General features: G+C 36.3%; 1 protein-coding gene across 3 annotated transcripts in view; it reads left to right on the forward strand.

Annotated features, from left to right (window-relative positions):
- The window catches only part of TEX11 (testis expressed 11), a 312,028-nt gene that overhangs the window by 82,120 nt on the left and 214,898 nt on the right, over positions 1 to 15,010 (forward strand). For all 3 annotated transcript variants that reach the window (XM_082716160.1, XM_082716159.1, XM_082716161.1), the window contains exons 10-11: positions 3,852 to 3,906; positions 7,333 to 7,428. In XM_082716160.1, the coding sequence (XP_082572286.1) occupies positions 3,852 to 3,906; positions 7,333 to 7,428 (151 nt within the window). The remainder of the gene's footprint in view (positions 1 to 3,851; positions 3,907 to 7,332; positions 7,429 to 15,010) is intronic.

The following is a 15,010-nucleotide window of genomic DNA, read 5'->3' on the forward strand; positions in this document are numbered from 1 at the left end:
ATAAGCCTGTATAATTGAATACATTGTTGCTATTATTTTAGATAAATTATTTTCTGTTAGATCAATTAAGAGTAAGAAAAATAAAAGTCATTATTTTACTTTCACTTATTCCTTCTTTGATGCTTTTCCTTAATGTATGTAGAGCCGAATTTCTGACCTATATTCTTTCCCTTCTGAATAAAGAACTTCCGTTAACATTTCTTGCAAGGCCAGTCTTCCAGCAACAAATTCCCTCAGTTTTTGTTTATCTGAGAAAATCTTTATTTTTCCTTTACTTTTGAATGATATTTTCTTAGGGTTCAGAATTCTAGGTTGGTGGTATTTTTCTCTCAACACTTTAAATATTCATGGTTTCTGAGAAGTTGGGTGTAACTCTTACTTTTGTACTTTTATAGATAAGGTGTTTTTTTTCCTCTAGCTTGTTTCAGGACTTTATCTTTGTTTTTCTGTAATTTGGTATGTGTAGTTGTAATGTTTTTGGTATTCATACTGCTTGGTATTCTCTGAGATTCTTGGATTTGTGGTTTGGTATCAGACATTAATTTGTGGGAATTCTGTCATTATTGTTTCAAATATTTCTTGTGTTTCTTTGTTTTTTCTCCTTCTTGTATTCCCATTATACTCACGTTATACCTTTGGTAGGTGTCCCATAATCCTTGGATATTCTGTTCTGGTTTTTTTTCAGTCTTTCTTCTCTTTGCTTTCCTGTTTTTCAGGATTCTGCTGCTATATCCTCTACTCATAGATTGTTTCCTCAACTATGTCCAGTTTATTATAAAGCCCATCAAAGACATTCTTCATGTTATTTTCAGTCTTTTTTATTTCAAGCTTTTCTTTTAGGTTATTTCTTAGGATTTCCATCTCTCTGCTTACATTGCCTGAGTGTCTTATTTTCAATTCCTTGAACTGATAATTTTAATATCCTTGCCATGACTGATTCCAGTCCTTGCTCTGTCTCTTCCAATTGTGGTTTTGTTTTTTTTTTTTTTTTTGCCTTTTCGTATACCTTGTAATGTTTTCTTGATAGCCTGACCTGTTGTACTGGGTAAAAGGAACTGCTGTAAATAGGCCTTTAATAATACAGTGGTTAGGTGTTGAGAGTGGGTACAAGTTCTTTAGTCTTACATTTAGTTCTTAGTCTTTTGGTGAGTATATGCCTTTGAACTGTGAACTTCACAAGTGTTTCTCAGGTTTCCTCTCCACCCTTAGGTGCTGTACCATGGGTACAGTAGTCTAGGGTTGAGTATTTCTCTTCCCCAGGTAAATTGGGCTCTGATAATACCCCAGGAGGTAGGCTGTCTTTAACTAGTTTCCCTTGAAGGCAGGCCTTGTTAAAAACAGATTCGTTCCTTATCATTAATTCTTGACAAAGCCCAAGAGGTTTTTCTCTGATATTTACTGTGGGAATCTTGAGCTTTTGGAGATAAATCTGACAATATGGTGGGTATGCCTCTAAGACTATGTTTTCCTAGATTTTTAAATTTTCAGACTTATTCACAATGAGCCTCCGGCAACCTGTCACCTACACTTTGTAACTTCCTACCTCTGCACTGGTTCCCTTGGCAGTTTCCGCTGATGAGTCCCCCCTGTGATAAGCCACAGTTCCTTGTATTTTGCCTGTCCATCTCTCCAAGGAGGGGGGGGCAGTAGTTTGCCCTTTGTCCTCTCTTCTCTTATGGATCCAAGGACAGTTGTTGATTTTTTAGTCTTTTCAGCTTTTTACTTGTTAGATTGAAGCATTGACTTCCCAAATTCCTTACGTGTAGAACTGAAAACTGGAAGTCTGATTTGATTTTTAAGCTTGGCTTTCTTAACATGACCTTGGATCAGAGTAGCTACATTTTCAGTGTTTGGTAAGAGGCTCTGCTTAAGCCCTTTGAGTCACTTTGTCTCCAGATTCTCTGCTGATGTATCTGTGTGTGCTTTGAGGAATGCTTTCTAGTCTGCTCTGCATCTTCTTCTGATTCCTTCTGGGTGGGTGCAGCCTAGCAAACATGCATAGCCTTCTGTATTTCCAGGGGTGAGTGTGACCTCCTGGATTATTCTTCTTGGCTGTCTCTCCCTGGTTCTGTTAAAATTCTTTGCTGGTCTGCTATTTTACTTGTTGATACTGTTATCACTGTTGCTCACCACCAAGATCTCCCTTGTTTTTCACAGTGCTCTTAAGAACTTCTTGCTCCATTCCAAATAAGTCAGTCCTTTCAGGCAGAGATGCTGAGCTCTGTTTTCTTTCCTGCCTATTTCTCCCCTCTGGAGAGAACCCTTGTGCCACACTACTGGAGTTGGTAGCAAGAGCATGGCTTGCTTCTCTTGGTTTAAGAGTGGTTGTTGGGGGAGATTGGTAGCTTCTGGTCTTCTTAGCATGCCCTCCTAGCATGGAACCTCTGCATAATGAGACAATCTGGGTGAAGATCATCAGGGTCCCAGTATTCTTGACCTGTCACACCCGAGGTAGAGCTTTTACCGTAAGAGTGAGAACTGGGTGGGGAAAGGAAGACCCCAGAATAGCACTTCCATAGCACAGGCCTGGGGAGAATAAGAGAGGCTGGGAGCCTGCCTGCTAGGTGAAATCATAGCCTAAGAGTTTAGGAGCTGGATCAAAAGGAAATTACTGGCTTCTTGACAGCATCCATCTGGAGTAGTTTTCATCACAGGGAGCTGGTGTGGATAGGAGCAGATTGGGACTCAAATGCTACAGACTCTCACTGTTCTTACTGAGATTTAGTTGTTGTTGTTGTTGTTTTAATAAATGTGTTTCCATTTGCCATATACCCTTGGGAAAATTTCCAAAGACTTTAACTGGTTGTTTTGTTTTAATGATTTTTCCAGGCAAATGGTTGTTTCACTGGGGAGAGTATCCAACAGCTCCTTATACCATCATTGCAGAAGTTTCATCCTTATTGGTTATTTTAAAAACTGGAAGTATGTTTGATATACCAAAGGAGACCTCTGTGAGATAGGGCTTAGAATCACTAGGCCAGTGTTATATCCTTGTTAGTGATCTGGAAACTCATTTGGTAATTCTGAGTCTTTTAGAGTTTTTCAAAAGTAATATTTCAAAGTAATGTCATCAATTTAGTTCTGTTCGCCAAAATTTTATTGACATCTTTTCTTGGAATACCAATTTTATGGTGAATAATCATTGTTTTGCTTTTTAGGTTTTAGGTTTTGAAACCCTGAGGCTCATGTTAATATACTATTTGTGGTTATCAGAATGTCTCATGGATAATATGGCTTGCTAATTAAAGCAAGGACTGAAAATTAAATTTCTCTACTCCCCAACCCCTCACTCTCATTTTCGGTACCAATCTAGGAAATATTAGAAATCACTTAACTGCTAAATTGGTTCATTCAGCTGCAAAATGAAACTAATAGTGCCTCACAAAGGTGTTGTGAAGCTTAATAAATATTGCTAAAGTGTTTGTTTCTGTGAAAACTCCTGTATTTGTTTTATTTTTAAAATATATTCGTATTTCTTAGACTTTAAAATGTGCTCATCAAGTAAGAGCTCATATATGCATGTAAACTAGCTTTAAATGCAGAATAAATATATATAGTATATAGTATATATGTATACATAAAGCACTATATACCGTATATATCCAAATGGAAAAGAATAATAATATAGTGTTAATTCGTTGGCTCTATATCCGGAAGAATTTAGTTTTCTACCATTTAAAAAAATTGCTTTATATAATTGATATTCATGTATTAATTAGCTAATAATCTGTTATAGTGCAAATCAGAACAGTTGGAATAAAGTATAATTATACCATGTCTTCTTAGTGATACATAATCTTAAAAATATAATTTGAAATGAATATGTATTCTTTTTCCTTTTTTAATGATAGCCAAAGCTATGATATTGGGAAGATGGATAAGAATTCTGTTGGGCCAGAGATGCTGGTAAGGATCATGTTAAATATTGTAGAAGTAGGTTGAAGAAATGTATTTTATGTTATTGTTATTAAATTATAATAGTCTGTCCCCACTTTGTGAGTAAAATTATTCTTTGGACACATCATTAATAGCTCAGTACATTAGTTTCTATAAAATTGATATACTAGTATAATCTACCATGCAGGTAGATTCTTGTACCCAAGAGTTAACATATGGAAATTTTTGGAACAGTGTTTAGTTATGTAAATTTTACATTTTATTATTGCATGTTAAAATTTTTAGTTTTTCCCCTAACAACCATATACAGTGTGTGCTTGGTATGGAAGTTCATTTTAATATTTGATCAAGTTTGATTAAATTAGGAAATAAATCTGATGTAAAAGTAATTAAGTATATGTCATAGCAAAATGGAATTTTGTTTGAATAGCCTTTTTTTCTTCTTACCTTTACAGTATCTCTATCAAAATATAACTGAATACTTATATATATATAGCAATGTGATAGATGGGGAATAACAGAGAAGTGTAAAGCAGGACTTCTACCCTTAAAAAGCTTATGTTTGAAGGATAAAACTAATACAAGTGAATATAATGGAATATTATTGAGCCTTGAAACAGAAGGAAATTCTGGCACATTCTACAGTATAGAGGAACCTTGAGGATATTATTCTAAGTGAAATAATTCATTCACAAAAAGACAAATACTGTATGATTCCACTTAAATGAGGTATCTTGGGTAGTCAAAATTTTTTTTAAGATTTTATTTATTGGGGCACCTGCGTGGCTCAGTGGGTTGAGCCTCTGTTTTCGGCTCAGGTCATGATCTCAGGGTCCTGGGATCGAGCCCCGCATCGGGCTCTCTGCTCAGCAGGGAGCCTGCTTTCTCCTCTCTCTCTCTGTTGCCTCTCTGCCTACTTGTGATCTCTTTCTGTCAAATACATAAATAAAATCTTAAAAAAAAAGATTTTATTTATTTGTCAGAGAGAGAGCGAGAGTGAGCACAGGCAGACAGAGTGGCAGGCAGAGTCGGAGGGAGAAGCAGTCTACCTGCGGAGCAAGGAGCCCAATGTGGGACTTGATCCCAGGACACTGGGATCATGACCTGAGCTGAAGGCAGCCGCTTAACCAACTGAGCCACCCAGGCATCCCTTGAGTAGTCAAATTTATAGAGACATAAGATAAACTGGTGGTTGCAGGAGTTTGGAGGGAGGAGAACATAGGGAGAGCTATTGTTTAATGGGCACAGAATTTCAAATTTGGAAGATTAGTAGAAGCTCTGGAGATAGGTGATGGTAATGGTTGCATAACATTGTGAATATACTTAATACTACTGAACCATATACTTAAAAATGACTAAGAGAGTCAATTTTATGTGTATTTTAACACAATTAAAAATGATAAAAACATCATTATAGTGTCACATCATGGCATGTTATATGGGAATGAGAATAATAAAAGAGCTACAGTAATTGTAACAATATGGATGTTCTCACATATAATGTTGAGTGAACAAAATGGATGTTCTCACATATAATGTTGAGTAAACAAAATGATTTATAAATTAGTGCATACTGTATGACTCTAATAAATATAAATGCCAAAAGCAGGTAAAAACTAGTATAAGTGAAACAATTTGGGATGAAGCACTGATAAACTGTGTGGTACAGTAAAGGGGAATGTCAAGGTTGGCTAGAGAAGTTGGTAGGTTGGGTGGGTAGGTAGGTAGAAGTAAGTTCCGTCTGGTAGGAAGGCCTTGAAAGGTAGATGGGATCTCTACAGTGAAAACAAAGGGAAAAGGGGATACCAGGCAAGGAATCTAGTTGAGGCGATTTCTAGAGGAGAAAGTAAGTATGGAAGACTACAGGAGTTAACTGTGTGATTAAAATGTAATATTCAGGGCGCCTGGGTGGCTCAGTGGGTTAAACCTCTGCCTTCAGCTCAGGTCATGATCCCACGGTTCTGGGATCGAGCCCCGCATCGGGCTCTCTGCTCAGAAGGGAGCCTGCTTCCTCCTCTCTCTCTGCCTGCCTCTCTGCCTACTTGTGATCTCTGTGTCTCTGTCAAATAAATAAAATCTTTAAAAAAAAATGTAATATTCATATTGTGAACTATGGAGAGGTAAGATTATGAAGTTTATAAAGTAGTTTCTCTTTCATGTTAGCAGTACTTTATTGAGGTATAATTTATATACACTAAATTACATAAATCTTAAGTGTACAGCCTGATGAATTTTAATATATCTAGGTAGTCTTGTAACAACCATGTAGATCAAGATAGAGAAATTTCCATGATCCCCAAAAGTTCCCTTGGCCCTTTCTGGTTGATTGCCTTTATACCCGCAAGATAAACCACTGTTCTGACTTCTGTGGCTGTAGATTATTTTAAGTTTTTCTTGAACTTTTTGTAAATGGAATCATATAGTATCTACTGTTTTGTGTGTGGCTTCTTTTGCTTAACATATTGGTTTTGAGATTCATTCATTTTGTTACATCTTTCTGACTATTTGACCCTTTTACTATTACAAAATAGTTAGTTTTTCTCAGAGATGCCATATTTACTCCAAAGAAGTCCCCTGAGGAAGTTTCTAAGTTGAGAGTTGTTGCATAATAATAGTAATGATATTAAGTATATTATATACATCTTATTTGATCCATCTTAGTTTTGGAATTAAAAAAACTCTGATATAGGACACCCTAAGTATCATTTCTCTAGATTTACAGAGCTCTAATATGTTAAGATTATCTTTGCCTGTTCCTACTGTCATTATATTTAGAGGCAGATTTTTCATTGAAATACAGCTCTTTCTTTCAAAATCCAAATCTGTAGTTAAATATATCAGTGCTGCCTAGAGTTACTTTCCTTACCAATTTAAACTTGACTGGAGAAACAGACTTAATTCAGCAATACATATTAATTTTAAAACTTAGCTGACTTGGGAGAAACCTTCTCTATAGGAAAGCATACCTGTTCTTACTAAAATGATGGTATATATGTTCTTAGTCTAATTGGTTAATGTCAACTAGGCTGTAAAGTCTTTGAGAAAAGAATTATGTCTTTCTATTTATTTTTCTTGTTGGAGGCCTAATGTAATGCTGCCTATACAATAAGTGGTAAGATGATTAAATTAAATAGTGCTGTTTGTTTCCTTTATTTGTAGAGTGAGGATAATAAAGAGGTTTAATGCTCAAACACTGTTAGGAAAAATAATTATATTAACACAGTTGTATTCAAACTATTATAAAATTCTTAGACAGTATTTGGTATAGGCAGCATAATGATGAGACATATCCCAAGACTGTGTGGTCACCTAAGGAAATGCTATTTCATAAAAATGACAAGTTCAAGAAGATGCCTGTCACTGTGTAAGCACTAGTCAACTGTTGCACTGCAATTTAACTCTCACCTGAGTGCTTTTTTCTATTTTTAATTATAGGCTAAAGTTCTGCGGTTACTAGCCACTGCTTATTTGGATTGGGATGACAGAGAATATTATGATAAGGCTCTCAGTGCTATAAACCTAGCAAATAAGGTATGAGCGGTTTCTACTTTTGCATATTAATGAACTTTTTTAGAGCTTCAATTCACATTTTGAAATCTAGTTTAGACATTTGCTTTAGTATTCCTGCTTCTTGTACTTAATTATTTGCTCTTTATTTTTTTATGATTTGCATATCACATTATAATGGAAAATTAGAAGTAAAAAGGAAAATGGTGGTATTATTTATACTTAGTAAAAAATAAAATATAATTAAGTTGCTTTGATTTAGTGGTAATTCATGGAAGATACCAGATAAAACAAAAATGCTTTTCTCTCTCACATTAAGAGCCCTTAATATTTTTTTTTCAGGTGGTTGCCAGAGGGGTGGTAGGTAAGGAGATAGATGAAATAAAGGGGTTCAAGAAGTACAAACTTAGAGTAACAAGTCATGGAGGTGAAAAATACAGCATAGAGAATATAGGTTGATTTATAATCAGTAAGATTGTAAAAATGTCCTTTGGTGATAGATGATGACTATACTTATTGTGGTGACTCCTGAGTAATGTATAGAATTGTGGAATCACTATGTTGTACATCTAAAACTAATATAACACTGTGTTAATTATACTTCAATAAAACAAACAAAAATCCTTGGGGTTTCTTTTAAGCCTCAGATTGTTTTGATCTGTTCTACTGCACAGAAAGGAAAAAATGAAATGTACCTCAACAACAGATTTTTTTTTGAAAATTGTCTTTAGCATGAAATGGAAAGGGTTCTCTCAGCTATTAGATTTTAGGATAAAGAAGTAAATAGTGATAAAAGAGACATATAATGGGATTTTGTTTAAAAAGCATTAGCAGGGGGACCTGGGTGGTTTAGTTGGTTAAGTGTCCAACATTTGATCTCAGCTTAGGTCTTCATCTCAGGGCCCTGAGTTCAAGCTCTGCATTGAACTTCACCCTATGGAGCCTACTTAAAAAAAAATTGATCAATAAACAAATAAATAAATAAACAAATGGAAAACATTAGTGGTTCACTTTCAGCTCATGTTCATACATACATTCACATATATATGCCTCCGCCCTCCTGGACAAAGAATATTGATAGTCAGGGTGATAACCATTTAAAAGGTTTAGGAGTGTCTGGCTGGCTCAGTGAGTAGAGCTGTGACTATTGGACTTGAGGTTGTGGGTTTGAGCCCCCTCATTGGGTATTTATTGGACAGACAGAGACACAGCAAGGGAGGGAACACAAGCAGGGCGAGTGGGAGAGAGAGAAGCAGGCCTCCCGCCGAGTAGGGAGACTGATGCAGGGCTCAGTTCCAGGATCCTGAGATTTTGGCCTGAGCCGAAGGCAGACGCTTAATGACCAAGCCACCTAGGTGCCCCCCAAATAATAAATCTTTAAATAAAAAATAAAATGATACATTTAGGATCAATGTATTTTACTTATTAATAAGGCGAATAATTATACTATTTTTTTTTCAGTTTTAATTTAAATTCCAGTCAGCATACAGTGTAATATTAGTTTCAAGCATATAATACAGTGATTCAGCACTTCTCTACAACAGCTGGTGCTCATCACAATTAATACTCCTTAGTCCCTATCACCTATTTAACCCATCTCCCCAGCCACCACCCTCTTGGTAACCATCAGTTTTTTCTCTATATTTAAGAGTCCCTTTCTTGGTTTCCCCCTCTTTTTACCCTTCTGCTCATTTGTATTCTTTCTTAAATTCCACGTATTAGTGAAATCACGTTATTTCTCTTTCTGTAACTTAGCATAATACTCTGTAGCTCTATCCACGTCATTATAAATGGCAAGTTTTCATTCTTTTGTATGGCTGAGTAATACTCCATTGTGTCTGTGTGTGTCTGTGTGTGTCTGTGTGTATACCACATCTTCTTTATCCATACATCAATCAATGGACACTTGGTCTATTTCAATATCTGGGGTATGGTAAGTAATGCTGTTAAACATAAGGGTGCATATATCCCTTCAAATTAGTATTTTCTGTTCTTTGGGTGAATACCCAGTAGTGCAGTTCCTGGATCCTAAGGTAGTTCTAGTTTTAACATTTTGAGGAACTTCCATACTGCTTTCCAGAGTGGCTACACAAGTTTGCATTCCCACCAACAGTGCATGAGGGTTCCCCTTTCTCCATATCCTTGCCAACACTGATTGTTTCTTGTGTTGTTGATTTTAGCTATTCTGACTGGTGTGCGGTGGTATCTCACTATAGTTTTGATTTACATTTCCGTGATAATGAGTGATGTTGAGCATCTTTTCATGTGTCTGTTGCCAGTCTATATGTCTTCTTTGGATAAATGTCTGTCCATGTCCTCTGCCCATTTTTTAATTGTATTATTTATTTTATTTTTGGGGTGTTGACTTTCATAAGATATGTCATTTGCAAATATTTTCTCCCATTCTGTAGATTGCTTTTTAGTTCAGTTGATGGTTTCTTTTATTCTGCAGAAGCTTTTTATTTTGATGAAGTCTCAATAGTTTATTTTTGTTTTCGTTTCCCTTGCCTCAGGATACATAACTAAAAAGAAGTTGCTGTCGCTGATTCAGAGAGGTTGCTGCCTGTATCCGTCCTCCTCTAGGATTGTTACAGTTTCTTGTCTCACATTTAGGTCTTTCATCCACTTGAGTTTATTTTCGTGTATGGTGTAAAAAAGTGGTCCAGTTTCATTCTTTTGCATGTGGATGTCCAGGTTTCCCAACCATTTGTTGAAGAGACGGTCTTTTTTCCATTTGATGTTCTTTCCTGCTTTGTTGAAGTTTAATTGACCATAGAGGTGTAGGTTCATTTCTTTTTTTTTTCTTTTTTGTTCTCTTGATCTGTGTATTTATTTTTGTGCCAGTACTGTACAATTTTGATGACTACAGCTTTGTAATATAACTTGAAGTCAAGAATTGTGATGCCTCCATCTTTTCATTTCTTTTTCAAGGTTGCTTTGACTATTCTGGGTGTTTTGTGCTTCATACAGTTTTAGGATTGTTTGGTCTAGCTCTGTGAAAAATGCTGTTGGTATTTTGATAGGGATGGCATTAAGTGTGTAGGTCGATTTGGGTAGTACAGACATTTGAATAATATTCGTCCTTCCAGTCCATGAGGATGGAATGTCTTTCCATTTCTTTTTGTTATCATCAATTTCTTCCATCAGTATTTTATAGTTTTCAGAGTACAGGTATTTTACCTCTTTGGTTAGGTTGTTTCCTAGATATTGTTTGGTGTAATTGTAAGTAAGATTGTTTTCATACTTTGTCTTTCTGCTTCCTCATTTTTGGTACATAATAATGCAACAGATATCTGTACATTGGTTTTATATCCTGTGACTTTAGAGAAATTTTTTATCAGTTCCAGCAATTTTCTGGTGGAGTCATTTGGGTTTTCTATATAGCGTATCATGTCATCTGCAAATAGTGAAAGTTTGACGTCTTCCTTGCTAATTTGGATGCCTTTTATTTCCTTTTATGGTCTGATTGCTGAGGCTAGGATTTCCAGTACTATGTTAAATAGCGGTGGTGAAACTGGACATTCCTGTCTTGTTTTTGACTATGGAGGGGAAAGCTCTCAGTTTTTCCCCATTGAGGATGATTTAGCTATGGATTTTTCATACATGGCCTTTATTGTGTTGAGGTATGTTCCCTCTAAACCTACTATGTTGAGGGTTTTTATCATGAATGGATGTTGTACTTTGTCAGGTGCTTTTTCTGGATCTGATAAAAAGATCATATGGTTCCTATCCTTTCTTTTATTAATGTGGTGTATCACCTTGATTGATTTGTGAATACTGAATACCCTTGCAGCCCAGGAGTAAATCCCACTTGATCATTGTGGATGACTTTTTTAATGTATTGTTGGATTCAGCAGGCTAGTATTTTATTGAGAGTTTTTCATTCATGTTCATCAGATATCTTGGCTTGTAGTCCTCTTTTTTAGTGGAGTCCTTATCTGGTTTTAGATTGGGATTAATGCTGGCCTCATAGAATGAATTCGGAAGTTTTCCTTCTTTTTTTTTTTTTTTTTGTTTGTTTGTTTTTTTGGAATAGTTTGAGAAGACTAGATATTAACTGTTCTTTAAATGTCTGGTAAAATTACCCTGTGAAGCAATCTGGCCCTGGACTTTTGTTTGTTGGATATTTTTGGATTACTGATTTAGTTGTTTTGCTGGTTATCTATCTGTTCAAGTTTTTGGTTTCTTCTGTTTCAGTTGTGGTTGTTTATATGTTTCTAGGAATTTATCCATTTCTTCCAGGTTGTCCAACCTGGCATATAGCTTTTCATAATGTTCTATTATAATTATTTGTATTTCTGTGGTGTTGGTTAATTCTCCTATGTCATTTGTGATTTCCTTTGTTTGGGTCTTTTCTCTTTTCCTTTTGATAAGTCTGGATAGACGTTATCAATTTTATTAATTTTAAAAAATATGTTATTTATTTACGAAAGAGACAGAGAGAGCGAGCGGGAACATGAGTGGAGGGGGGAAGAGCATAGGGAGAGGGAGAAGCTGACTTCCCACTGAGCGGGGAGCCTGACATGTAGCTTGATCCCAGGACTCCAGGATCATGACCCTCGGCCAAAGACAAGCGCTTAACTGCCTGAGCCACCCAGGTGCCCCAAATTTTATTAATTTTTTTCAGAGAACCAGGTCCTGGTTTCATTGATCTGCTGTGGGTTTTTTGTTTGTTTGTTTGTTTTTAGTTTCTGTATCCTTTATTTTTGCTGTAATCTTTATTATTTCCTACCTTTTGCTGGCTTTAGGCTTTGTTATTCTTTCTGTAGTTCTTTAGGTGTAAGGTTGTTTTTTGAGAATGTTTTTGAGTCTTGAGATCTGTATTGCTATATACTTCTCTCTTTTTTTAATAATTTTTTTCTTATGTGGATGGTTTAGTCTGGTTTCCATTTTTGATTTGCCTTTTTTTAAAAAAAATGGGCTGTTTGTTTGAGAGAGATACCACAAGAGAGGGAACACAAACGGGGAGTGGGAGAGGGAGAAGCAGGCCTCGCGCTGAGCACAGAGCCTGACGCAGGGCTCAACCCCAGGACCCTGGGATTATGACTCCAGTTGAAGGCAATCACTTAACCAAGTGAGCCACCTAGGCGCCCCATGCTTCCCTGTTAGAACCACTTTTGCTGCATCCAAAAGCTTTTGTACTGTCCTATTTTCAATCTCGTTTGTTTGTTCTTTGATTTCCTGGTTGACCCATTCATTGTTTAGTAGCGTGTTTTTTAACTTCCATTCATTAGTGTTTTTTCCAAATTTTTTCTTGTGGTTGACTTGTAGTCTCATAGTTTTGCCATCGGTAAAAGTACATAGCATGATTTTAGTCTTTTTGTATTTGATGAGGCCTATTTCATGACCTAATATGTGATCTATTCTGAGAATGTTGCATGTGCACTTGAAAAGAATGTGTGTTCTGCTATTTCAGAATGGAATGTTCTGAATATATCTGTTAAGTCCGTCTGCTCTAGTGCATCATTCAAAGCCCTTCTTTTCTTGTTGATCTGCTTAGATGATCTGTCCATTGCTGTGTGTGGTGTATTAAAGTCCCTTAAATTTCTGTGTTATTGCCAATGAGTTCCTTTGTGTTTGTGATTAATTGTTTTATATATTTGGGTGCTCCCAAGTTGGGTGCATGAATATTTACAATTGTTAGATCTTCTTGGTGGATTGTCCCCTTTATTATTATGTAGTGCCCTTCTTTGTTGTTATAGTCTTCGTTTTAAAGTACAGTTTGTCTTACATAAATACTGCTACTCTTTTTTTAAAATATCCATTTGTGTGTTAGATGTGTCTTCATCTCCTCACTTTTAATCTGCAGGTATCTTTAGGTCTAAAATGAGTCTCATATAGGCAGCATGTAGATGGGACTTGTTTTCTTATCCATTGTGACACTCTATATTTTGATTCAAGCATTTAGTCCATTTACATTCACAGTAATTATTGATAGAAATGTATTCAGTGCCATTTTATTGCTTTGTCTTATCATTGTTACTGGAGATTTTCCTTGTTCTTTTCTAGGCTTTGTCATCTTTTAAAATCTTTCTTTCCCACTCAAAGAGTCCCCTTTAATATTACTTGCAGGGCTGGTTTAGTGGTCACGAACTCCTTTAGTTTTTGTTTTCCGGAAAACTCTTTTTCCTATTCTGAATGATAGCCTTGCTGGATACAGTGTTCTTTTTTTTTTTTTTTTTTAAGATTTATTTATTTATTTGACAGACAGAGATCACAAGTAGGCGGAGAGGCAGGCAGAGAGAGGAGGAAGCAGGCTCCCTGCTGAGCAGAGAGCCCCATGCGGGGCTTGATCCCAGAACCCTGGGATCATGACCTGAGCTGAAGGCAGAGGCTTTAACCCACTGAGCCACCCAGGCGCCCCTGGATACAGTGTTCTTAGCTACAAATTTTTCCCATTGAGCATGTCGAATATATCATGCCACTCTCTTCTGGCTTTCCACATTTTTGTTAAGAAATCTCCAGCTTGCCTTATGGTTTTTTTCTTGTAAATTAAGGACTTTTTTGTCTTGCCATTTTTAAGATTTTTTCCTTATCACTGTATTTTTCCAATTTAATTATAATATGTCTTGGTGTTGGCCTGTTTTGTTGATTTGGATGGGAGTCCTCTGTGCCTCCTGGATCTGGGTGTCTCTTTCCCCAGATTCGGGAACGTTTTAACTATTGTTTCTTGAAATAAACTTTCAGCTCCCTTTTCTCTTTCTTCCTCTTCTGGAACTCTTATAATACAAATGATTCATGGAGTCACTGAGTTCCCTTTGTCTATTCTCATGTTGCATAATTCTTCTTTCTCTCTTTTGTTCAGCTTTATTATTTTCCATTATTTTGTCTTCTAGGTCACTAATTTGTTCCTCTGTTTCTTTTTGCCTGCTGGTCATGAAGCTGTTTTCAACTCTTCATTTCTGTTTATTTTTTTATTTCATTTATTTACTTATTTTTTTTTTTAATTTAAATCTTAGTTTACCATGCAGTGCAATATTGGTTTCTGGAGTAGATTTCAGTGATTCATCGCTTACATACAACTTCCAGCGCTCATAACAACAAGTGCCCTCTTTATTTATTTATTTATTTATTTTGAAGATTTTATTTATTTATTTACTTATTTGAGAGAGAGAGAGGGAACAAATAAGGGGGGCAGCAGAGGGAGAGGGAGAAGCAGGCTCCCATCTGAGCAGGGAGCTTGACGTTGGGCCGGATCCCAAGACCCCAGGATCATGACCTGAGCTGAAGGCACATGCTTAACTGATTGAGCCACCCAGACACCCCAGCAAGTGCTCTCTTTAATATACATCATCCTTATTGATCCCCCCACCTCACTCCCATCAACCCTCAGTTTGTTCTCTATCGTTAAGAGTCTTATGGTTTGTTTCCCTCTCTCCTTCCCCCTCCTTCCCATTCATCTGTTTTGTGTCTTCAGTTCAACAAAGGATTGAGAACATATAGTATTTGTCTTTCTCTGACTGATATTTCACTTAGCATAATATACTCTAACTCCACTGATGTCATTGCAAATGGCAAGATTTCATCCCTTTTGATAGCTGAGTGATATTCTGTTATAGAAATACACACACACACACACACGCATCTTTATCCATTCATCAGTCAA

The sequence above is a fragment of the Mustela nivalis genome, assembly GCF_964662115.1.
Source record: "Mustela nivalis genome assembly, chromosome: X".
Lineage (NCBI taxonomy): Eukaryota > Metazoa > Chordata > Mammalia > Carnivora > Mustelidae > Mustela > Mustela nivalis.